Source organism: Labeo rohita, chromosome 7 (assembly GCF_022985175.1).
Source record: "Labeo rohita strain BAU-BD-2019 chromosome 7, IGBB_LRoh.1.0, whole genome shotgun sequence".
In the NCBI taxonomy this organism is placed as follows: Eukaryota; Metazoa; Chordata; class Actinopteri; order Cypriniformes; family Cyprinidae; genus Labeo; species Labeo rohita.
The window spans coordinates 53,028,999-53,055,980 of record NC_066875.1 but is presented as its reverse complement, the minus strand read 5'-3'; the positions used below and the strand labels follow the sequence as shown (position 1 = coordinate 53,055,980).

The window sequence follows — 26,982 nt, the reverse complement described above, 5'->3', positions numbered from 1 at the left end:
TGGTTTGACTAAAATCAGGCGATGGTAATTCATCCGACAGAATGTTCCCTCCTTAGACTGATTCCCTTTTAGACAGCTGCATTCGTGAGGGGGTTTGTGGGTTAGCGATCGTTCTGAGGAGCGGTTTACTGTGTGTAATTACTCGATGAGACGCGGTCGTCCGCTCGGAGGCCGCGAGGGCAGATCTGGCAACCCGCGGCGCGTCTGCCCTTCGCGTTCACTCCCGTAATTAAAGCCGTGGCTGATGAGGCGTGCTTTATTTCTCCTCTGCTGACAGAGGGAATAAACCACATCCCAGAGAATCGCCGCTCGCCTCTGGTCCCGCTTACAGCTCTTCAGTCAATCTCCCGTTTTCCCTGCTGGAAAGACCAGATAAGACCAGCTCCTGATGCTCACTGCTGTTTGGAGCGGGACGAAATTCCTGTAGATTCCTGTAAATCAAATGGTAGAGCGTGACACTGGCAACGCCAAGGTCATGGGTTCGATTCCCAAGGGAATTGAAAGTGTAGATTGAATGAAGTGGATAAAAGCAGCTGCCGAACGCATTAAAGTAGGTCATTACACTTACATCAAATCGCAATATGGGCTAATATTTGCTAATATTAAGCCGCAAAACGACTACTTAAATATGAATTATGCGTGTTTCTGTGTGAATGAATGCCGCAGATGCAAGGGTTTATTACTCGTACTAAATGTGTGTGATGCTCGGCGTCTGCTGTCTCACTAAATGAAGACATAAATACATGAACAACATCTCCAGAACTGCTCTGATAATCTACAATTATTAAGCAAAATTTCTACTACTACTACTAAAATTGTTAAAAGCTCATTTTGAAGGAATAATCTTGTTCCTTCAGTGTTTTAATTTTAATAGTAAATCCCCTTTATTTGCCAAAATTCATTCATTAATTAACAGTTACATTAAATTAGTGCTTTATGCCTTCGTTTTATAACCAGAAAAATGCAAGTACACATAAACAGAATTTCTGAGATAAATAAACATTTCACAAGGCTGTTATAAGAATAAATGAAACTTATTTGTGTGCATTCAAATCATTAGACATGGTAGAACACAGAATTTGGTAACAATAAAACATTTCATAGGGCTTAAAACATGTAATATTTGTTAAACCTTTAACTGATGTTAGATTGTTTACTTTTCATGATTTTAATTAATTAGACATGTTTTTTGTTTAATCAAATTTAATTAAAAACGAGTCCAGAAAAATTAAAACTGAAAGAAAAAAAAATGGAATCCAGGAAAATTAAAACAGAAAAAAAAAACAGAATTGGGAAAAATAAAAAGGATTTCATAGGGCTCTATTTAATGTGAAAATAAAATAAATGAAGCCTTTACAGTCATTAGCTGGTCTAGGTGGTTTGGTGTGAGCTCGATCTGGTCAAGCCTCATGTTCTAACCGGCAACAGTGTCCAATAAACCAGCTTAACCATCGAGTTCTCCGCAAAATGGAACATTTCATCCACTGGATTCCTGTAGCTCGAACAGTAGATAATGGCTCTAACAACCTCAGCTTCATGGGTTTGATTCCCACAGAAAGTATAAAATGTAAATGTATACCTTGAATGCAACGTGAGTCGCTTGAAGTCTTTGGTCGTTGTACATGTTGTGACTGATCTTGACTCGTGTTTAGAGTTTAAAAGCCTCACCTGGTTTTTCCAACAGGGTTTATTTGTTGTTTGTCCTTCTCTTTGTGTTTTTCTAACCCAGCAAACATACAAACCTTTGAATAACCTGAAACCTTTTTGTCGTAGCCGCATTCCCTGGGTTGCTTGACAAACGTCGCTTTTATTCCTGCGCACTGAAAGCGACGTTTTAAATAAAGCGTCCGTGAGCGCTCAGAGCTTTACAAACACATTTGTTTGAATCCCGAAGCTTGACTCGAGTCTGTAACTTTCACTGGATCTTCTGTCCTGCCGCTCCATTAAGGGTCAGGAGTTTCCTCTCAAGAGCCGCTGACAGGAAGCTTGAGCAGGAGCGGTGATCGATGCGAATCTCCCAAATGGATTTCAGGCTGTGGAGGGGCTGCGCACTATGGATTTTTACACGCACACACACACAGACACACACATACACACTCTCTCTTGGCACTGTAACAGCATCAGGCTGCTGAAATCAATCCGTAGCTGTCATCCGCACATTGATCCGAGGCCTGTTTCCATCTCGTCTGGGCTAATGGACGCCGCCGAATCCAGTCTTAATCTGCTCAGAGACTTTAAGATCTCGCATGGAGTCCGTGCTAATCTCTCGTTTGCCTTCAGCCGTTTAGATATTAAAGTCATAATTAGTTCCAGCGTGAACGGGCTCATGAAGGCGCTGCTTTAATTGTGTTGTTGCGGTCACGTGTCTGCAGAAGCGGTCGGTGAGGCGACAGACGACAGTCGCTCAGGTGATTCCTGACGCCCCGAGAGGTCATCGGCCTCCGATAACGGCTAGTTTTCTTCATTTCATCCGGAGTTTAACTTTATCATTATGAGCGCAGACACGCTGCAGAGGTTTGTTAGCGCCAAACGCAATTAGATGCGGGAGCGAAGCCCAGAAATTCGCCAGCTCTGGATGGTGTGTGTTTATGTGGGAGGACGTTTGTTAATGATGCGCTCAGACTAATGCGTGTTTACCAGAGTATTTGAAGTAAATGTGTTGCCTGCAGCCCATCGCAGCAGCGTTTCTCAAAGCGACCTGTGTCATTGTGCTAAATGGCTTGATAAGATACACGTGCGGTTTGCTGCTTCCGCTCAGATCCTAATGTAAACGACTCTCAGGCGTCAGATTGAAACAGCGGTTTGAAGGAGCGTGGGCCGTATGACAGACGCAGGACCCCTGTGTGAGCTTCTAGAGTGTTCTAGCGCAGGAGGACGTCGACATGGATCAGACACACGTGTGCAGAGATGAACGAGGAACTGTTTAACCAGTGTTGGGAAAGTTTCTTTTCAAAGTAATGTGTTACAGTGTTGCGTTGCTCCATACAAAGTAACTAATTGCAGTACAGTTACATTTTATGGAAAGTCTTGCATTATGTTACTTTCGTGTTCCTTTTTGTCAGCTGGACTGGGGTGGCTTATTTGTTTTCCAATAACAAAAACACCCAAACTTATATTTTTGTCAGCTGTAAAGGTCCTTTCACACCAAAAGTGAAAAGCTGTCAGTCAATAAATGGGAAAACAAAGTAATTATATTTAAATCATTATTTTGAGAGTTTTCAATAGTTGTATATGCTTTTAAATTCTAAATGTTTTTAAACTTAAAAATTACAGTGTTTTAAAATCTAAAATCTACAATGAGAACGATGAGAACAGTAACACCTCTAGAAATGTTACTGTAAAGAGAATGAGATGCATTATGCTTAGGGATGCACGATATTGGAGTTTTGCTGATATCCGATATGCTGATATTTTTCTACTCGTTTTGGCCGATTGCCGATGCCGATTTATTTCCTTTTGTTTGGAAAAAAACACCAAGTCGCTCCTGTGTGGAAATTATAAGCAAATTATTTTTTCTTTTGTTTAGTTTTTAAAGGGGTCATCGGATGCTAAGTTCACTTTTTCATGTACAAATCTACCCTATAATGATAAAAATCCATGCAGTAGTTTTTAATTAATCTGTAAAAATAATATCCCCTTTTTCAAATCGAGCCGTTCTCAGATGCCTGTCGTTGTGGCGTCACATGACGGAGGCCACTCCCACAATAGTTGATTGACATGAGCGTCTTACCTCAGATCAGCTGTAACAGTCGCCCTCTTTGTTTTGATGCCGGAGCAGGGATGTAAGTTAGACAAGAATATCTCCGATTGAGCGATTGAGGTGTTGTGTTGCTGGATGTAATAATGAACGTAGTGGTCGTCATTTACTCCCGACATCTGAGCCGCTGAAGATGCAGTGGATTATGTTTGTTTGTGAAGGGAATGCGCCTCTCGATCTACATATATCCGTCTATGTTTACGCGAATCATTCGTGATCCAGCTTCACTTACAGCAGAAGTGAGTAGAAGGGTTTTTTTATGAATCTTTGCGATCGCCTTTCCTTATAATGTGCTAGTTAGCAAATTTAGCGGCTAAATGTGGCTAAAGTAAACAGGCTCGTCAGTCCACAGAGAGAAGAGAGGGGCGGGGCGAGCAGAGCTCATTAACATTTAAAGCAGCCTCGACCAGAATGGGATGATTTTTGCAGAGCTCATTTTGGCAAAGTAAAAAGGGGTGTTGTTTTACACAACCATTGAGAGTTTTTAACCAAAGTATATTATAGACATTTCATTAAGACCCTAAAGAATATATCAACTTGTGGAAAATGGGCATCCAATGACCCCTTTAACAAGAATTTAGAATTAAATAAATTAAGTAAATAAATGTTAGAATTAAATAATAAAGTTCTTTTAAAGTTCAGTATATATACAGTTATTTAATTTACAGGTGTCATGTCTGTTTTTTGTTTTTTTATTCATGTAAGCTATAGCTTCTGACCTTTAAATCAAAACATACTCATGATTTGATGACATCAGTTACTGCTTTATTTAATCAGAAACACATTATAAATGTTATTTGTGTATTTTACTTTTATTTTATTAGAAGTAGGCCAACAAAAACAGTGAATCTAATCATCATTCGGGCAACACTTTGCTTTAAGAATGAGCCACGCTGCTCACATGATCTAATCGCTAGCACACCCTGAGCACATGTGAGTTTTTCTCTTACGTACAATACGTGTTGGAATAATTTTTCATATTGGGCAGATGCTGATATTTACATTTAACACTAGAACCGCCACGGGGTCAATTTTACCCGTACCTGTTATTCAAATGTACATAACAGATTTTCAATAAAACACTCAACTCTCCCAGTCATTGACTTTTACTAAAATTGTGTAATTTAAAATCCCCTGGTGTTAAAAAGTGTTTAGATAACACCAGATCGAAAAACTGAGCATTTATACCTAAAAGCGCCAGCGCGGGTCAAATTTACCCACTATATAATGCGTGTATTTTCGCACTGTCATAATCTTGCCGGTTTTTTACAATGTTTTACATTGTACATTGCTAGGCAGCGCCTTTTACTCACTGAATTAGTGGTTATCAGTTTCATAAATAAAGTCAATATGAGTAAAAGAAGGCAGTTGATTTTTGACGAAGAGGTATTTGAAGCACTAAATACCATGATTATTGGAGATGCGTCCTGGGTCTGACGGCTCATCTGACAGCGATCTTATATTTAGATGTTTTAGCCTAACGTTACACATATTGTTAAAACTTTGGATTATTTATTTAATTTTTGTTTTGCAATTTCTATTTTTTATTGTTCGCTAATGTGTTGTTATTTATTCTAGTCTGTCCGTTTCCTGAAAAAAAAACGATCAATGTAATGAATACAACCTTTTTTTCCCCCTTTTTTTTTTGATTACCCTAAGTTTATTTGTGTTGTTCTCTTATTCAAATTATAAATGATATAAGTAAACAAATTAATCATTCATTAGGTGAAGCTGTGCACTTGAATTTGACATCGCATCATCCTGTGCATTGTGCGTGAGTTATTATTACACATTGTTGTCTATGGGCTATTTTCGTAATTTAAATAACATTAATTGTCTTAATTTATTGAATAATGACAACGAATTCTAATATTACACCACACAATTATGTAGTTACTTCCTTTTAATTCCCTTTGTCAGAGCAGTCTTGTTTATGTTAAATTGACTGTTATGAAAACCGACTATAGCCTCCACAAAAATCTATAAACAAAACAACAGGGCAAAAATATAAGTTGATGACTAGACAATTGTTTTTTTAGGACACTAGACATTTCTTTATCAAGACAGTGGCATAATACAGTGAAATAAAATCTTCCTTAGCCAGCCACATCAAAACACTTGTTTGCGCGTGGGTAAAATTTACCCGCATGGCGGTTTTAGGTATACAGCGACCTCTGGCGGTTCTAGTGTTAAAGCCATTATCAGCCGATTCCGATATTGGTCCAATTATTTCATGCATCCCTAATTAAGGTAATGAAAATTTTGGGTTGGAAATGTGTTTATTTGTGATGCAACAATGGCAAAAATGTATGTTTTGTACACTTTATAGTGATACTAAAATATCTAACTAGAAAAGCAAAGTCTGTCTACAACCTGTACTGTACCCAGAATACCTGAGAAACAGCTCAGTGAGTGTATAGGGTGGCAGTGTCAGATGTGAGAGTGATTTCTCTCAGAAACACACAGACTGACACACATCAGGACACTGTTCAGCAGCTGCGGTGAGATTGAGTCTCTCACAGCCTCACAGCAGATCAGCACCGACTCCATTAGACGCATTATAACAGAGGCACGTTCCAGAATCAGCCCGCGTCGCCGGGTCAACCGAGAACACCCGGCAGACAGCAGACCGGCATTGGCATTGTGTTTTATTACAGATGTGTGTATTTGTGTGTTTGGCAGCAGGATTGTTTTGCTGTTTGATAGATGCAGGTCATAATGTCTCTCATATATCAGATGAGTGTGTCTCCATCTCTCCGTGAAATCATTCTGGATTCATATGTTTGCTTCGGAGACAGTGTTCCGTCTGTACATGTCGGCACGTGAACTTAAATACACACACAAGAAAAACACATCATACTGTATATGAGCTGCTGATGCTGCAGCTATATGTTAGGATAGAACAATATATGGCTAACCCTAACCCTAACCCTATTTGAAAATCTGGAATCTGAGGGTGCAAAAAAATCTAAATATTGAGAAAATCACCTTTAAAGTTGTCAAATGAAGTTAGCAATGCATATTACTAATCAAAAATTATTTTTGATATATTTACAGTAGGGAATTTACAAAATATCTTTATGCAACATGATCTTTACTTAATATCCTAATGATTTATATATATATATATATATTCTTGATTGGGTGATATTCTTTTCAAAAAATGTTTTACATATCTCAATTTTGAATTGGATTCATTGCACAGCCTTATACAGTAAATTCCAGTTGTTATTCGGCTGTCGTTGTGTGAATCGCAGCGCTCCAGTCATAACCGCAGCAGTCGCTCACTAATAACAGGTTTAGCTGGTGTTGGTTTGGAGCGTGTTACCCGTGATGAGCTTCATCTGGCCGTGGTTTATTGTAGTCAGTGGTTAAGGAGCAGTTAGTGGACTATTGTGAGTCTTTGGTCAAGCTGTACTTGCAGACCTGGCCGTTTCCCGCTGATTGATGGCCTCCATTGTTGACCAGCTTTTCTTTGCATCTGTGTAATTGCTTCTTGATATTATTACAAATGAGAAATTACTCCAGTACATTAGCACAGGACAGTAAACAATGAGCGGACGCGGCGATAAGACCCACGGCGCTGACGTCCTGTCAGTCAGGTGGAGGAGGACGACGGCCGGCGATGACAAGGCTCTTCCGTGAATCTGTGTTAAGCAGATGATAGATGGTGAATTCTGTGAGATGTGTGTGCAGGAAATCAGATCCCAGGGAGTTTGAGCCGAGAGGATCGATGAAGCGTCTCACGGCTGCTGCGGCGCTCCTTCTGAGATTCTTCAGATCCAGAGTTTACATGTGAACCAGAGACCATGATGCATCTCAACTGAAAGTGTTTAAAGGTCTGAAGATCATTCAGGTGTTAGTTTGTGATGGAGGTTGATTTATTCACGGCCTGACGAGTAGTTTGCTGTGAGCTTGTTATTGCAGGTGTAGATGATGTCAGGTCCCGACGGAGACGCTCGGAGTCAAGAGGGGTGTTGTGTCTGGTCTCATGTGGTCTCACGCGGTCCGTCCTGAGAGACGTGTTGCTCACGCACAGGAAACTCCTGTAATTGTTGGTGTGTTTGCTGCAGTTGCACCGCTGGGACTGACGAACGCAGCAGCGCTCCATCGCAACCAAGCCGATCCTTCAGAAAAAGGCATTAAAATGCAGAATTTCACACAAATTACATCTCGCCGTCCCGTAGAACAGACGTTTGCGTTCGCTCTTCTCTCGGGGACTCGTTTATCTTCCCGCGTCTGTTTTCCGGGCTCAAAATGGCCGTCCAATTAGAGCAGAAATCTGAGAGCCGGTCTCAGTTGAGCGGGGTTGTTAAAGGCCGGTCTGTTCTCGGCTGATGAATCCAGATCAGCTGCAGATGAACAATTAAAGCTGAGCTCCAGCCCTCTGTTCGGCCCCAGCGCTTCACCTGCTGGAGAGAACGACCCGACGCCTCCGCCCGTCTGATTCTGCCTCTTTCAGACCGTCAGACACAACTGATCCCAGTGCAGTCTGCTGTTCAAATATTGCTCGGCGAATAACAGCAGTACCACCAATACTGGGTGAAGTATCTGAAGAGTTCACTCGCTAAACTCCTTACCTTCACCCGTCTGTGGTTTCTCATCCAGCGCTCGTCTGGGCCGCAGTGATTTCTGAAGAACCGCAAACATCCCAGAGAGACGCAGAGCTTCATCCTTCAGTCCTTCTGCTCAGAATGAACTCCCGTCTCCAGCTTGATTCTCCTCGGTCTCGCTCTTTCAGCTGAATTCATCGGTCCTGTTATTCCTCAGCCGTCGTTTGAATATCAAGTTTAAATTACAGCTTCATCTGACTGTAGCGACATCAGAAATACATGATCAGTCACACAGAATCACAGACCGGAGCTCCTTCAGGAGACCAGACTTTGTTCTGATGAGTTCAGTTCAGTTCAGCTGAATCTTCATGATGCTGTGAGATGAGAGACTGTGGCTTTGTGTGTGTATGTGTGTGTGTGTGATTTAGATTTTTTTAACATTTTCTCTTAATCATCTGGTTAAAGGTAGTTCTATTCTAAGTGGAACACACATGAAGTTGGAGTTGAAGTTGTTTTGATGTAAAACTAATTCACTTGTTACAGAAGTCCACTTCCAGAACAACAATTCACAGATAATGTAGTCACCCCCTTGTCATCCAAGATGTTCATGTCTTTCTTTCTTCAGTCATAAAGAAATTATGTTTTTTGAGGAAAACATTTCAGCATTTTTCTCCATATAATGGACTGATATGGTGCCCCATGTTTGAACTTCCAAAATGCAGTTTAAATGCGGCTTCAAGGGGCTCTAAACGATCCCAGTCGAGGAGGATTAGTCTTATCTAGCGAAATGATTGGTTATTTTCTAAAAAAAATAAATAAATTGACAATTACTTTTTATTCAATTACTATACTTTTTAACCTCAGATGTCTATGTCTGCGTGAACTCTGCATTAGGTGATTTGTAACGTTTGCTAATACTTACTTAAAAAATAAACTCAAAGCAAATCATTACATTCAGATTCCTTGATTAAATCAGAGAAATGGTCCAGCACTAGTGTAAGCAGGTCTGCAGGTATGTGTGTGTGTGTGTGTGTGTGTGATCAGTGTTTGTGCAGCAGATGACGGATGATGTTCACTGTTCATAAAAATGATAAACAGATGATCTGTGACTGTGAAGACTTGATCTGTACTAGTTAATTAGACTAGTTGTGGTATGTGTGTGTGATAGATGATGATGATAATCAGACTCTCAGCATCAGACGAGTCTCTGTCAGACTCCTGCGCGATTACAGGATGAATGTATAATTCAGCTCAGTGCTGACGACAGACCGACTGGACGCCTCTTGAGATTCAGATGATGGTGTGTTCAAATCTTCAAAGAGAGAAGTTATCGTTTGAATTTTACCTCAGATTACCGCGGTCAACCGTCAGACGTAACGTCAGAGACTCTTCAATGTGTGTGTGATTAAAAAATTATGTAACAAAATCTCAAATCTGGATAATAATTAAAATAATGCAACAGTGTCATAATTGAGGCACAGTTAATATATATATATAAACCATACAATTATATTTAACTAACTGTATTATTTATTATTGAATTATTTATTATTAAATGACCTAACATTTCATATTTCGCTGTGTGCCACATTTTGCATTACTGCATGATTTAACTTTTTTTTTTTTTTTTATTTTAGACATTCTTATTTTTATTTAATGTTGATGTTTGTTTGTTTACTTTGTTTGTTTTTTATTTAAACTAGTTTAGTCCAAAATTTAATAAAAACTGAAACGAAAATTAATACTCTGAAACAAAATAATATAAAAGAGAGTTGTATTTCAGATTGTTGCCGAAGGAACATTTTTCATTTTTGTTTAGTTTAATCTGAAGTACTAAAATAACAAAAACGAAAAAGAGACACATACACTACCAATTAATCGAATTTATATTCATGATTACAATTACAGATGCCATAATTATGTAATCGTTCAAAGCCGCAATTATTAAAAAAAAATCAAGTGGGGTGGGTGTGTTTTTCCTGCAGATTCTTCATTGTTTTAATTTTTAAATTTGTACTTTTTTTTACATATTTAAAGAAGAAACTAATATATAAAAATGTGGCATGAAGTGCTTCAAGCAATGGTATAAAGCAATTCAAAACATCATTCAGTGTATATTGTGATAATTGTAATTAATAATCACAGTTACATCTTCAAGGTAATAATTGACAATTATGATTTTTGTCATAATTGTGCAGCCCGAATAATTATGATTTCTTAATGTTTCTGAAAAAGTCTCATCAAGCATTTATTTAATAACAAATACAGTAAAAAAAAACAACTGTAAAATAATATTACAGCATAAAATAGCTGTTTGCTATATGAATATGTTAAACTGTAATTTATTTCTGTGATCAAAGCTGTATTTTCAGCATCATTACTCCAGTCTTCAGTGTCACATGATCCTTCAGAAATCATTCTAATATACTGATTTGCTGCTCAACAAACATTTATGATTATCATCAGTGTTGAAATCAGTTGTGCTGCTAGAAATGAATTTCTGCGTAAAGCCGTCGGTGTGTTTCTGTCAGCGTCCGGCGGGACGGCGGCTAATCATTTCTGCAGCTGCCGGTTTGATCCGTGAGGAGCGATATGAAACACAGACATTTGTTTAGGGTGTTGTTAGCACTCGACTGTAATCAAAAGTTGGAGACGAACGCACACCATCTGCCTGCTTTCTCGCTCACAGAGTCACTAACGACACGTTAGCGCTCGCGTCAGCGCTCCGGTCTCGACGCGCCACTTTGGATGAAGGACAAGATCAATAACTCGACGAACAAACGCACATCTCACTGTTTGTGTGTGATTCAGAGCCTGTTTAAATGATATGTCGGTCGCAGCTCACGCTTTTCGCTAGTAATCACATTTGCAAACCCTCATATTTTTCCCATTTCCCATTTCATTCACATCTAAACAACCATCGACACACATGTAATCAACACGGAAGCTCAAACGTGTAAACTTCAGCGTTTACTGTTCGGTGTGCTCTGTGCATGTCAAATAAACTCCTACATCAGATCTGTTCATCATATAAAGCAAGTCAAGTCAAGTCGCCTTTATTTATATACCGCTTTTAACAATACAGAAGCAATCATATCTCTTCACAGGACTCTCAATTAAACCGCTCCGTTCACATGGATTCGCTTTACTACACCTTTATGGCCCTTGTGTTGCTTATCTGGACTTTCAGTTTGCGTTTTTGAAGATGAATGAAAGAGTCTTATAGGTTTGTGACGGCGAGTAAACGAAGACGGGATGGCCGTTTGTGGGTGAACTGTCCCTTTAAGAAGGCGCTCAGACGTTAACCTAGTTTCATCTTCAGGAACTACGGAACTAGGTTTAGGAGGTGGGTTATTTCAGGGAAATGCTTGAAAAATTAATAATCTAAGAAGAAGGAGGCGTGTGTGGATGTGAGGTTCGTGTGATCAGCAGATGTGGAGCGAGGACGTTCTGACGGACTGAAGCGGGAGTGATATTCTGCAGCTGTCAGACACACGGAAGACTGCATGTGTGTGGCTGTCATTCACAAAAACACACAAACAGATCCAGACGGAGCGCTCAGAGCGCCCACATTTACTATATCAGACCTCAGTCTGTGATGACACTGCGTGTTCTGCGTGTCTGTGTGTGAATGAGTGCCGTGGTTTCATCTGATGCACAAACACGCGTGACGCTCGTCTGTGTCTCGATACATGAGACGTGAACACATGAACTTCATCTCCAGAGCTGCTCTGAGACTCACTTCAGCAGAAAAACCACCGTCAAACACGCGACACTCACAGGTCTCCACCACAACCCGCCAGAATGAAAGTCTGCCCTCACTTGAAGAAATGGACAGAAAATATATTTACTGCCACTGTTTACTAAAATGTACTTCTCAAAGTATTAATAATAATAATATTTAAAATGATTTTTTTTAATTAATTAAATTTTTAAAATATATTTACAAAGATATTTAAAAAAACAAATATATTATAATATATAAAAAGAACATCATACAACCAAAGTATTTTTTATCCATGTTTTCATTTATGCAGTTCTGTTATGCAGCAGCATGTTTTAAAAATGCAGTGTTTTGTTGTAAATGAATTAATTAGTTTTTCATTTGATTACATTTTAAAAGATTGATAACGTTTTTTTACTAATTAATTAAAGCATACACCATTTTTGATGGTAACATTCTACTAAATCATATAAAACAGAATCCAGAAAAAATAAACAAAATTCAGAACAAAACGAAACTGATTTCATTCAGCCCTAAACTAAAAGGTCTCTTGCTCTGTGGAGTTTAGTTGTGAACAATCATGTTCTGTTTACATTCATTATGAAGGTCTAACAAACACAACATAAAAATTGGGCTATATGAATTGTTTTATTTTTTCCCAAATTCAGTTTTATTGTTTTCCGAATTCCAATTTTTCTGTTTACATTTTTCTGGACTCCTTTTTAATGGTTAAGTTAAATTTTACGAGTCCAGAAGCATGTCTAAATAATTAAAGTGATGAAACGTATACAATTTCACATCAATTTATTAAAATTTAACAAAAATGGCATGTTTAAGGCCCTATGAAATATTTTTTTTCATCTCATCATATGCTTTACTGCTGTCAAATTTTAGCATGTTTAATTATTTGAATGCATCCTTCATTTTTTCAAACTTACTCTTAAAATAGCCTCGACATGCATAAAGCGTGTTTTTATTTTATATTTTATTTTGTTTTAATTATGTTGTATTATAATATATTATATTATATTATTTATTTATTTTTTACATCTGGTATTTGGCCTTAAATTGAACATAAACTCTTTGTAGGCCGCTGGTCACAAGAAGAAAATAAGAAGAGAATATTATTTGACACGTTCAGGATAATGATTTCAGTATCTAGTATCCTGTACTAGATAGATAATACTATAATCAGTTTTTCACATTTATCTGGACACATTATTATCACACCAGCCAAACCCATTATCAGTCATTATCATCATTATCAGAACCTCTAATTCATGTGTATTGATGTAGTGGGCCGTGAACAAATTTCACTACATATGTGTATGTTACATAAAATATCTTCTTTGTATTTGAAACAGTTTTGCAGTTGAATGTCATACGAATAGTTTTAATATGCTTTAAGAACACTCCAGACACCCTGTTGAGGAGCTCAGATCAGAATTTCTGAGAAACCTCTGATGCACAATAGATCTGAGAAGAAATCTGAGAAAAAACACTGGAGTCTTAAAGGACATCTGACATTTGTTTTTTTTTTTCTGTACAGTCTTCAGTACGTTGAAACTTTTGAGCTCAGTGTGAGAGATTGCTGTTATTGTGGTCATTTTCTCCATTTAATCTGACTTGAGATATTAAAGAGAATATTTTCAGCCATACGGCCACAGGAACGATTGTGTGTCTTTGTCACTTTATATTAAATGAAGTACATTTGTTCTCCTCAAACTCTTGCTGTGTGTGATTTGTCTGTGTGTGTGTGTGTGTGTGTGCGTGTGTGTCCATCATTCACATTCACGTGTACTAATGACTACACAGTGGCATCAATCAGTGTGTCTCTAATCATCTCGTCAGTCTTCTTTAGAGCGACGGCCTGCGTTCCTGCGTACGGATCCGTGTGACGGACAAACGCTTTGACACCGGTTTATCAGGACGGGTTCTGGTGTTCAGCCTCTGTGTGGACGTGTGAGATTCAGTGTAAACAAGTCTCGTTACAGAAACTCGTCAGAGAGTCTAGTTCAGATCATCAAAGAATCTCTATTTAAGCTCTTCATGTATATGCACCAATATAACAACTTGCATTCAGATATCGTACGGAAAAGGAATCATTGAATCAAGTCTTTTTGAATCATTTTACTAAAATGCATTAATGCATTAAAACTGTTGTAAATCACTGAATCACTTAATTTAGAATTGATTCACTTAAATGGATACTTTCACTGAAACTTTGCAATGTCTTAAATGTTACAAATGAATCATTGAATCAAGACATTCTGAATCGGTTGACTGTAATGAATGGTTTGAAGTGATTCCGATTCTGTGTCTGTATTGTGTTGATGAAGGCTCAGATCTCTAGAGATGTGATCGTGGTCTTTATTCTCATGCTCATTTTCACTGTATTTTTATCTCTGTCCCTGGAGCACGGCAGCTTTTCTTTAACCTGAAGCTGTAGTGTGTGTGTGTGTGTGTGTGTGTGTGTGTGTGTGTGTGTGTGAGATCTCTCTCCTGATTCTCACACACACACAGCGCTGGAGTGAGTGTGTCTTCATGTCCTCTGTGAGCTCATCTGTCCGTCTCTCAGCAGTATTGTGAATTCATCAGGATTTCTGGGCTCAGTGAACACACCACAGTCATATTTGAGCTTCTCTATATGCACCAATGTTACAATTTACATTCAGATGTGGTACTGAAATATTTTAATGTATGAAAATGTTACAGATTAGTCAATGAATCAAAAAACATTTCTCCAGAATTGGTAGTTTTACTAAAAACATTTTAATGCATGAATAATATTACAGTTGAATCACTGAGTCATTAAATTAATCGACTTAAATGAGTACTTTGAATCACTGAATCGTATTGTTTTGAATTGATTTGCTTAAATGCATAGTTTTTACTGAAACATTTGAATGCACAGAAACTATTAGAAATGAATCATGTCATTTTGAATTTTTGTTTAAATTCAGAAACATCTGAATGCATTAAAAGTGCAGTATCTGTCAGTGTGAATCATATAATTTTGAGTTGATTTAGCTGAAGTTTTTACTCAAACACTGTACTGCAAGTTGATCAGCGCTGTTCTCAAATGAGACGTGAACGAACGCAGCAGAACGGCGTGTAATATCAGCGATGTGTTCATCCAGAGTCCCGTACGGCGTTAATAGAGCCGCCGTAAGCCGCTTAACTCCATTGATTGCCGTTTATTCAGCGGAGGCTCGCGCTGCTAATTGCTTATTGGCGTTTGTGTGATATTGTGACGCTGGTTTTCTCAGGATGAGCAAACAAACGGAGCGTGACGCTGATTCATGAAGACTCGCTCCTGCTGCGCCGTTTCACTTAGAAAAAAGTTCGACGTCATTCACTACGGATCTGATCTGAGCTTTAATGCTCCAGCTTTGGTCTCTTTAGTGGTAGTTTTTGTAAATGAATTTGAAAGTGTTTGTTTTGATACGTTGGATACGTTCCAAACATCTTTATTATTCGTCACTCAATCTGAGTTCTTATTATGATTTTGTTTCAGCGTACTGTATACGACTGTAAATGATTCATAGAGTCACTCAGATGCGTTTGTTCTGTAGGCGTGTGATGATCATTGACTGCGTTTTACACATTTGACTCATTGATTTGTTTTATTTGCTGAAGGTTTTGTGCAAGTTAAAAATACATGAACTCATTTTCTTGAGAAGACAGTCAGATCAAGCACTTACAGCAGAATTATATAGTGGCAGTAAAGCATATTGATTTATAAAGCATGTAGAGTAAGACAGTAAAATCTAGAGTATTTGTGTTAGCTGTACAAATATTTAAATCATGTTTATGTTCATTTTAGTGTTTATGACAGGATATTTTACACTTTACCACTTCACTCACTGTTTATATGATGTGTCTGAACTGTTGAAGCAGTGAGCTTCTGTTCATTGATTCACTGTAAGTGACTCACTGTATCAGCGCTGAGTGGAAAATCATTTGAGCTCATGAACATGATGAAACAAAAGCTGTCGAACGAGCTTAACTCGTACCGAAGCTGGAGTATTTCTTAAATGCTCGTTAATTGTGGTCGTGTCGTCGTGATGTCTCTGTACCGCTCCACGTGTGTCTGATTCAGTCTGGAATGAATCGTTTGAAGTGATTCATCAGATGATTCGGCGCCGATGCTCAGGGTTTGTGGGCTTTTGAAGTAAACGCGTTACGAACCGCAGACTGATGTGTGTCTGTCAGCGTTACGGATGGTCATGTGGAGTGATGTTCATCAACAACCTCAGTGTCCTTCAGAAGAGCTGAATCAGTGAATCACTCGTCTGTCAGGCAGAGCATCAGGACTCCTGTTGATTGTTCAGCTGCTGACAGTCGGTCAGTCTTGTGTTCACACTGCCGGGGTGTTCAGATCCTCTTTGTGTTTGCAGGAGATAAACACTGCTCTGATTCATTAAATCATGTCATCTTAAACGTCTCCGCTTGACCTGGTTTGGCCCGGCAATGAAGCGGAGCGCTGGTTTGGTTCTGCATCTGTACGAGTGTCTCCTAGCGTCTTCAGTGCCGTGTCGCTCACAGATGACAGTCGTTCGTCCCTCGTTTGATGCAGAAGCTCCTCGTCGTTTAACATCTATAGAGACGAGTTAGTTAGCAGGCGTCCGCTGCTCTCTAGTATTCATCACAGGCTGGTTAGCATCACGACTGATATCACTCATCAGCTGGTGTTTGTCTCATATCCGCTGTCTTACTAAAACCAGCAGTCTGTCTCATTTTTGATTGAACGTGCAAAATAACTCAGCCTAAGATGCTGAACTGGTCTGAGCTGGTTTAAACCGGCCTGCTCTTGTCTGCTTGTTAAACTTCCTCTCTCCTTCTGTAATGGTCTTAAATTTGATCTAAACTTGGTTAAATGGTTCATTTCTATATAGTATTATTTCATATACATACTGATTAATCTGTGCTGTATTGAATAATCAGAGCGTGATCTGCTACGATCGTTTGTTTGTTTAATTTCATTTCAGAGCTTTTCCTAGCAACTATTGATGAATGTAATTAATTGTGGTTTTAATTTAAATAATTGATGTGTTGTAATTACTGAGATTAAATCCTCAGTAGTAATTTGCGCTCAAGAATCAAAGCTAATGAATGAGATTAAAGTGTTTTTTCTTGCGTTGAAGTTTGAGCCGAGATGTTTCCCTTCATCCTTCGGGATCATTTTTTAGCGCTGGTCAGAAACTTCAGCTGGACTTTATGTCTGGAGACGTTCGACAATTACAGACGCGGTCGGAGAGACGCAGACGCGCCGAAGGGAAGCAGATCGTGTGGAATGAGCCGTAAAGCTGTTAGCATCAGCCTTAAATTAACATCTCGACAGAATCCCGAACCGGCGGCGTTTGCTCGTCTGTGACAGAGAGGAGACGTGCGCTTTCAGAGAGCAGTGGAGTGAAAACGCGTCTGAACGCACACATTCACAGTCTGAGCTTCATCGTCTGACAGGAGATCCTTCACCGTGACTCTTATTAGGGATGCGTAATAATCAAAACCCATTATTCGGAATGATATCGGCCGATTTCTTAAATGAGAAGTTCACTTTCAGAATGAAAATTTTGTGATGATTTACTCACCCCCACGTTCATGTCTTTCTTTCTTCAGCTGAAAAGAAATGAAGGTTTTCCAGGATTTTTCTCCATATAGTGGACTTCAGTGGGGATCAGTGGGTTAAAGGTCCAAATTGCAGTTTGCAGGCTCTACACGATCCCAGACGATGAATAAGGGTCTTATCTAGCAAAACTTTAAGAAAAATACAAATTTAGATACTTTTTAACCACAAATGCTCATCTCGCTCAATTTCACACATTACATAATCACGCATGTAGGTGGAAGTGCCGACCCAGTGTCTACAAAGCGCAGGGTTCCTACAGGACAGTAAGAATTTAATAAATTAAATTTATCATACGAGAAGCGAGGTTTCATGACAACTGTTTAGTAATTCTTCAGCGATCGTTAAATTCAACTGAATGAATTCATGATGCCCTTTTTCCATTATGCAGGTTGTAAGCATTTTGGGTTACTTCTCATTATATTCTTAGCACCGTATTGCATAGCCTCAGGGATCTTTGCAAAAATAAGACATATACAGTCTTGTTGTGCACACAAGAAATCATTAAACGTAGCACACAGGACAATGCACACGATCCACCTGTCGTGCCATCAGCACATTACACGGTGTGGTTTCTCGGCCAAAACAGACTATGCATTAAACAGACCTAAGTCCTTGAAATATGGCACACTGCCCTAATGAAAGCCAAATTTTACACACTTTTTTACAGTACCAGTCTTTTTTATAGACCCTTGAACTTGGCAGATTTTATGTCATCAGCCCATTAAGTGTCATGGTTTCTCCGCCGCCACAGAGGATGTGTTAAATTGAATATTTGGCCTTGATATTAGAGGTACCACCATAAGAAAAGACATTTTGAGCAAGTAGATCTCTGTTAAATCATGTTCATCCATGCTCTTGTTATATTCATAGCAAGATGCCTGTGATGCACAAAGAAAATATATAATTATATATATATTATATAAAACTATAAACTGTGATGCGTAAGCATGCAAAAAAAAAAAAAAAATACCATGCATGTGTGAATAGTTTCTTGAAGGCACAAGAAAAGTTTCTGTGTGAATGTCTGTATTTTTATTATTATTATTATTATTATTTGTTATTTTAGTGGCTCTATGTTGTCACTGAGAAAGTCAATAAAAAATATCAAATCGTTTATTAAAATATTCTAAATATTTAAATACACATTAAAAATATTTTTAAAAAATTACAGATGACTCCACTGTATACCAAATATAAAGCTAAAAAATTATGCTCTATGAACCATTTATGTTAAATATGGTCTGAAAATTTGAGGTTTGGAAATTTGAGTCTGGAAAAGTATGGAATTTTGGAATGGAAAATGTGTAGGAACACTGAAAGCAAATGTGCAAAGAAATTCAGCCGCCCTTAAAAACAACAATGTCGGCCGATTTTAAAGTTGGAGGAAAGGTTGGAGAGTTTTTGGCCCTGCCCTGCCTTTTTGAACCGAAGTGCACAGATGAAGAACTAGCCATGCGCAACTTTTACGTGTTTACATAATGTGTGAAGATGTGCATCGCAGAGCTAGTGCAAGACAAGCATTTGTGGTTAAAAATACATTTTGTTGTTGTTATTTCAAGAAAATGACCAACCGTTTCACTGCTAAACCGCTACGGGCGTTTCTCTGTAATATTTGTGAACGTCCGACTCGCAAGTTCACGTTCGTCAAGGGTTCTTTGTGAAGTCATAAGAGGAAAGACGCTCATTAGGAAAGCAGAAGGGGATTGTGGGTAAGCTGACAGGATCAGCCCATGTGAAAGATGAGGGAAGGAAGAGGAAGTGACACAGAAGGATGGAGATACGCTTGATTGGATTCATCAGAAGATCTTTAGATTGACTCGGACGTTTCTCATGAGATCTGATGATCGACAGCTCCCGCTGTTTGACTCACATGATGATCTGCGCTTCTCTAACATGCAAAACCTTCATGAGCTCAGAAACGTGATGTGTTCTGTCTGATATTCTGCAGGACGAGTCACGCTCTAAAATGTCATAAATCCAGTCGCCAGTACTAGTGATGGTTGACTGAACTAACAGCACTGATAAAATAACAGACGTGATGTGTTTCTTACCGTGTACAAACAGTAGAAGTGCTCAAGAAAAGTTTAAGATTATATGTGGAGCTGCTTTAATAAACATCTTCATGAGTCTATTTTAAGAGACGACGTTAATGAGGAGAAAATAGACACAATTGTTTGTGTTTCTTCAAATGGCCTCCTAAATGAGAAGCGTTTTATGTGTGTGATTAGTAAATGAAGGCATTCGAAAGGTTAATTTCTTCGACATAATCGACTTTCGCAGGCTGCTCCATTAATGAATCACATTTTCTGTGGAAAGAGAGAAAGTTGTGTATGAGTTTTATGATTTCATGATGTTTTATTGAACTTTCACTCGTGTGTGTGTGTTTGTACCTTCTTAACCATATTTGAACAAATTTGCTCTCAGAAGTGAGTTAAATCTGGCAAAACCTCCTGTTAGGGACATGCTAATTTATCAAAGTAAATATAAAAATAGATGAAATCTGAAATGAGATGATTCCACTGATTAAATGGCATGTGTGTGAATTGATTGCTATGAATGAGAACTTTAATGTAAAGTGTTTCTCGGCGGCCGCAGCTACAGACGCGATAAGCAGGCGTGTTTCCGCCGGCGGGCTGGTGGCGTGTTGGCGGAGCGTGTAATGGAAGGGGAAGGCCGTTCAGATCAGGTGTGCGTGTAATCACGTTAGCTCCCAGCGACCGCGTGTCCGCTGGCTTTTGTTGCGGCGGGACGCAGGTGAGCGACCGGCAGCAGGTTCGGACCCCATCCGGTGAAGATTAGATACGACTCGCGAGACCAAATCTGCCTTCCGCGCATGAGACTCTCAGACGCACTTCAAAAGAACTCGGCAAACATGAATGAAGACTGAACTCGGAGGACCTCAGGAAGACCGGCAGACGCCTCAGACCTTTAGCAACTCTCGTCATCCGTGCGTCTGTGTCGTATCTGTGTTGTGGAATCGTATTCAGATGTAAGTGAGATTCATTTGCATCAGAAGTGTCTAACGAACCCACTCCTGCTCCTCCTACACGCTCGCATCACGGCGGCTCTTTACAGCTCAATGTGCCGTTTCATATTTACACCTTTATGTTTATTTTTAGCGGAGCGGCGGCATGCGTTCGTTTCATAAATTAACCATGTAATTAGTTTTTTTTTCCAATGAAAAACAACGTTTGTTCCTGTAGACCTGTGAAAACTGAGAATAGCTCCTGGTGTTGGCAGGTCAAGGTGAACTAACAAACAAACCAGCTAACTCTCCTTCCGCAGCAGCTTATTAAAGGTTGAATGACGTGTGAGAACAGAACGTTTCCTAACGCCGGTCTGATATTTTATCAGGTGGATCATGTTCTTTGTGACGTGATTATTTCACCCACAGGTCTCTGTATCTCCAGTGAGTGAATATATCAGTGTGAGTGTTGGATGGTGTGGTTCTGATTAACTGGCATGGGTTAACTGACCCGACGATAACCAGCCAAACTTTGAGCTTTGATGTTCTCCGCAGATTCATCTTCTGCCATCTTCTCGTTGAATTCTCTTTGATGTACCCATCAGTCAGACGCCGCTCTTCTCGTGTTCAGAGTGGTCAGATCTCTCAGCCCTGCTCAGATTTGTGCTCTTCAGTGACAGAAGATCCATCTTTATCTCCTCCTCCGTTCCCTCCGTCCAGAGACTCCGAGCCACCGAGATCTTCATCATCCAGGCTTTATCTGATGTGTCTTCTCTGCTTCGTGATGAATCACTCGCTTCTATCGACCTCTGGCGACGCTCCTCTCTGGAAACATGACGAGAGAGCAATTGGTTTGTAAAATGAATTACACAATTGCTTGTTGTTCAGAAGCTCTTCAGATCGTTGAGTTCATATCTTTAATCACCAGTGTCTGCTGTGAGCTGCCATGAAGTAAACTAGTTTTGTAGTCGTGCCTAGTGTAAATCGGCTCCCGTTTGCTGCTGTCGCTCTAAGTGAGGGAGTCAGTAATGGCTCTGAACAATTCACTGAATCAAACTTAAAGGGTTAATTCAACCAAAAATGAAAATTAGCCCATTATTTACTCATCCTAGGTGCATATGACTTCCTTCTTTCAGTTGAATCCAATCAGAGTTATATTAAAAAATGTCCTGGCTCTTTCAAGCTTCATCATGGCGATAGGCAGGTCTTTCTCTTCAATAAAGTCCAGTAAAGTGCATCAATCCATAATAAAAAGTGCCTCACACGGTCTCGGGGGGTGAATAAAGGCCTCCTGTAGTGAATCGCTGCACTTTTGTAGGAAAAATATCTGTAATTAAAGCATAATAATCACTTTAATCTAGCTTGCGCTGACAGTTGTACATTTGTTTACAGGAGCAAAGGAAGCAAAGTGTCCTTACTTGAGCAAAAGAAAACCAGTCTCTTCTTGGTTTATATCAAAATCCTCCAACATATTTGCGTTTGCGTTCATCACTTCTGAGCAGCCGACATCTACCTTGAATGTCTTCCTTTATTCACCTCCCGGAGCTGTGTGGAGCACTTTTTTTTATGGATGGATGCACTTTATTGGACTTCTTTTGGACTGATGAAGAGAAACAACTGCCTATTGCCATGATAATGCTTGAAAGAGCCAGGACATGTTTTACTATAACTCCGACTGGATTCGTCAGACTCGTGTCGGCGGGAGTTTGCCCGGTTCAACGTGCTTTTGTCGCCGCTAGTTCTTTGAAGTCAGCGTGATGTATCCTGGCCTTACGGTTTCCAGGTTAGATGTTAAAATATTGTTGCATCGGTGTTACTTTAGTATTGTAGTTTTATGATACTACTGTAATTTTTATTATTGTTTTTAATCAGCTATTTTCTTTTGATTTGAGCTAAAGGTTTAGTCATTTTGTTGTGTTTTTGTCATTTTGTCAAATTTTGTATTCAAGTATCAGTTTTTAGTTTCGGCATTAGTTCAGTATAATAGCCCTAAGATGCATGATCTTTCACTTTATCATAGTGTCTAGTACATTTGTGTATTTGGAATTAAGTTGTTAATTATCATTCAGCTGTTCTAGAACATTCTCAAGAGAATTCAGAGAGTCCTCCGTTGTTAGTTTTGGTGTCAGATTCTAATCATCCAGTGAGAGTGAATGCAGACAGCAGCTCAGATCTTTTAATGAGAAGTATTAGAGTTTGTATTAAGAAACATTAGATTACTGGCATGTTTTTCTCAGGAGAAACATCTCTGGTTTCCTGTGGTTGTGAATGTGTGCGTAAAACATTGGTTCACTAGGTTTTACTGCGACTAAATTAGTCATCGAGTGTGGAAACCAGTAACCAATGTGTGTTTCCCTGAGCGCCTCCCTCCCTCGCTCTCTCTTGCTCTCTCTCACTCGCTCTCACTCGCTCTCTTCCACCTCCTCCTCCTCTCTCTCTCTCTCTCTCTCTCTCTGTATGTTTGTCGGCAGCTGTGTCTCGCTCTTTCTCTCTCAGTCTCAGGCTGTGCTTTCACACAAGCGGAGCATCTCTTCAGCTTCAGCACTGCCACATCTCTCTCTCTCTCTGCGTCTCTCGCGCGTCACTGCCGTCTCTAACCGATAGATCAGCGAGAGGATGGAGCCCGTGATGCTGCAGAGTCTGTTTCAGTAGCGCGAGACCTTCTCTCTCCGAATCAGACGGCTCCGCTGCAGAATACCGGGACCGAGCACGAATGGAGAGGACGGATTTACTCAGGCAGGGAGATAAAGTTAATCAGACCCGCGAAAACGGACGGGGATCGTAGGGAAGAGGAGCGGCTGGATTCGGTGATGAAGCTGAGAAGAGACGGCCGGATCGTTGTTTTGCTCTTTCCGTCCCGAGTGCCGTCTCGGAGGCTGGAGTCGCTCCCGCTTGATTTTTTTTGGTTCGTCTCTGGTTTCGGCTCACGTCTCTGTGTTTTCTGCTCGTCTCTGGAGGTTTGATCATCTAATAGAAGAATCCGTCGACCGGACCGGCGTCTCTCCGCGTCTCGTTTCTCTTCCCGTCCCTCGGGAGCTCGTTTCCTGTTTGTCCTCGGTTCGTTTTGTTTTTAACTCAAGATTTCTCCATCTGTTTGAGTTTTCCAGGATGGCCCGTGTCTCGGCACCAGTGTTCTGGACTTTAGATGGATAACCTCTCGGCAAACTTGAGGATCGGCTCATCAGATTTGGGAGGATTCTAGTTTGCTCGAGGCTTTTCTTTGATTTCGTGTTTCGATGTAGATCTCACTAGAGGTTTGTAGTGTTTTAGTTTATTAGATTAACCTAGCGGTTTTGTTGTGATTTATTATTGCAGTTTTGGGTTTTGAAGGGTGCTTGATCTCACTGTCGGATTGTATCGTGGAAATTGGATTTTTTTTTATGATCCAAAACAACGAAGATCCTGGTGGTTCCACGTGATCAAGGCATTTTTCCCAGCTGCGGGAATCTAGAAATCATGGATACCGGCTTGGTCTGAAATGTCTTCCTGTTTTTGTCACGTGAGGAGGCGTGGCATGGAGGCCCCGCCCCCTTTCTCTTCCGCCCTCAGGGCTTCGCTTCTGACCAGTGGATTAGTGCTTTACCCACGAGCCCCAGCGGTAGCTCCGCCCCGGGCCTTCTGGACCAGCATGTCCGGGTTATGGCGGCTGGTTCTGTCCCTGGCGCTGCTCGCCTTCCCGGGCCCGGCGGTCTCGGCTAGAGTATCGTCGAGTCTGAGCACGACGCATCACGTTCACCATTTTCACAACAAACACGGCACCGTGCCCATCGCCATCAACCGGATGCCCTTCCTGACGAGGGGAAGCCACGGTAGGTGCCAGTATGATGTGTTCCCCATGAAGGAAGGTGTGATTCTGGAGTAGATGTTTGTTTTAGCTCACGGTTCAGTTTTGGCTCAGTAAATGTCTCTGTTTGTGAACGGTGGAGGCCACGGGCTTGTTCTACAGCAGGGAGTGAATTCATTTGTTTTGGAATATTAGTGAACATTTACATTCAAGCATTTGGTGGATGCTTTTGTCCAAAGCAACTAGTATTGCGTTCAGGTTTTTTTTCAGTTCACCCATGACCTTGGGGTTGCGAGCGCCGTGATCTACAGCAGTGTTTCCCAAACCTGTTCCTGGAGCCCCGACGCTCCACATTTTGCATGTCTCCTCTATCAGCCACACCAGATTCAGCTCATCAGCTCATTAGCAAAGACTCCAACACCTGAAATTGGTGTGTCAGACAGAGGAGACATGCAAGGTGTGCAGTGTTGGGGCACCAGGAGTGTGGATGGGAACCGCTGATCTACAGCTTGAGCTACAGGAAGCCATGAAAACTGGACTTCTGTGAGCTCAGTGACGGCGAATTCTGGGCCATGGATATAAATCCAGATTTATGTAAGGAATAATCTTCCTTTGTGCTGCACATTGAGCTGGAGCTGTGGAACCGCTGTAGAAGCTTCAGTGGAGTCTGTCAGTTCCTAATGCAGTTTAATGCTAATGTGTGATTTGAATAGAGGCTCCTCACAGTTACACACCGGCACCACTGGAGGAAACGCTTGTCGTGTTTTGTCTGAATTTCATCTGCTCACTCTGAGACGTCTCTGTATTTGTTCCTTCTCTCATTAATTCTCACCTCATTTGTTCTGTTCTGTTTCAGTTGGGTGTTAGTGTCGAGAGGCTGAGAGGTTGTTAATGCTGCAGTCGGTGTGTTGGTGATGATTGATTCTCAGCTCTTCTTGTGTTTGGTGTCCATCGTGCCGTTCACATGAGACAGTGGTTTACTAACCTATGTTCTAGTTGTTTGGAAATTAGATTCAAGCCTGCACTGTTAAATTAGTTTCTTTATCGGTGGTTCCATGAAGAACCTTAAACAAAGTCCTTAAGATTATTAAAATGTTCTTCATGCTTAGAAAAAAACATGGTTCTTTTAAGAACTGTTCACTCAAAGGTGTTTGGGGAACCAAAAATGGGTTCACTACATCCCCCCACTCCGTTCGTAAATGTTATTTTTAAGCGTGTGCTTGCAAGCCGCCTCTCCCTAGTCATTGCATGCATAATCAGATTGCAGTTCTCTTGCATCTTTCGTGTGCACAGCTATTTGAATTTGCATAATTAACACAGAGGCGTCCCGTGGAACCGTAAACGCGCCGGAGTCTGACGGCTCGCGCTCGGCTCCGGGTGAACGTTCGGCGGGAGCCTCGGGGAGAGCGAAAACAAGAAAACAGCTTGAGAGAAATAAAAATGATAATTCTCTGAGATTTTCTGCTGGGAGGGTCGCGGAAACATTTGGAGCGGGATCAGAGTTTTCGTCCCCTCACATAAACACGCTGAAAACACCGACCCCGCGCTGAACCGCTCGTGCGGATGGTGTTTCCGGTTCAGCGGTTGCGAACGCCGGTTCGTGTCTGACCGCGGGCTTCTCCTGGAGGAATCATTAAGGAACAAACCCGTATGACTTTCTTTCTTCAGTAGAATGTCGCATTACTCACTCACATCAGGTTTGATGTCAAAAATCACATGAGGACTAATGATGATTGATGGGGTTTGAGAGCCGAACATGATCACGACTAACTCTTCAGTGGAGTCGTTTTAGCATTCAGCGTGTGATGTTGTGTCCAAACCAGCCCTACCCATAATTCCACATGACCGCCCTCTTTATATGTCTGCGTGTGTTTTATTTATGGCAGCATCAATCCAGCAGGGCTGACGAAAGTGTTGAAGCACCTCATGAATATCTCCCTCTATTTTACATCCAGGAGATTCAGACAGCTGATGTAAGAACTGCAGGAATGATTCAGGAGTCATTTGTGTGTTTGCTGTCGTTCGAAACTGAACTGACATGTCTACTGACGTTTAGTTTAATGCTTTATGGTGCTTTTATGATCATTTTTGGAGTCCATCTGCTGGTTAGTATCTGGAAAGAGCAGCATGAACTTTCTGCTAAATTTTGTAGACCTTTAATAAAGTCATACACATTTGGGATTTTTAGTTGAACTCTTCCTCTAATTAAAGTGTCTAAAGGCCCTTTCGCACGGGACGCGGCAGTTGCGAGTGTCCAGTTCATTTTCAATGGGAGACATGGAAAGCGGATTCGTGGCAGGCAGCACCAAAGATTAAAATATTTTATCTTTCTGTGAGCGGCAGTGGCAGCCACGTCAGCTTTAACCAATCAGTGAACAGATTATTAACAACCAACCATAGAACATATAACTGAATGGACATATAACAGTTTTTTTTTTAAGCTTTTAAGGTAATTCTTCAAAAACAACTCCAGGTGCCAAACGGAAAAAATAATAATGACAACAATTAATGACAGGATGACACAAACACAAATTTCTGTTACATTTTATTTTGTTTTTAGTAAATAC

At 40.3% G+C, this 26,982-nt stretch overlaps 1 protein-coding gene across 4 annotated transcripts in view; it reads left to right on the top strand.

The window, feature by feature from the left end:
• Window positions 1-26,982, top strand: part of nrxn2b (neurexin 2b) — a 389,816-nt gene that overhangs the window by 272,726 nt on the left and 90,108 nt on the right. The window contains exon 1 of one of the 4 annotated variants that reach the window (XM_051115793.1): window positions 23,112-24,440. The exons of the other annotated variants lie outside the window; for them this stretch is intronic. Coding sequence (XP_050971750.1) covers window positions 24,110-24,440 — 331 coding nt within the window. The 5' untranslated portion in view covers window positions 23,112-24,109. Of the gene's footprint in view, window positions 1-23,111; window positions 24,441-26,982 lie in introns of those variants that run through there. 4 annotated transcript variants of the gene reach the window in all.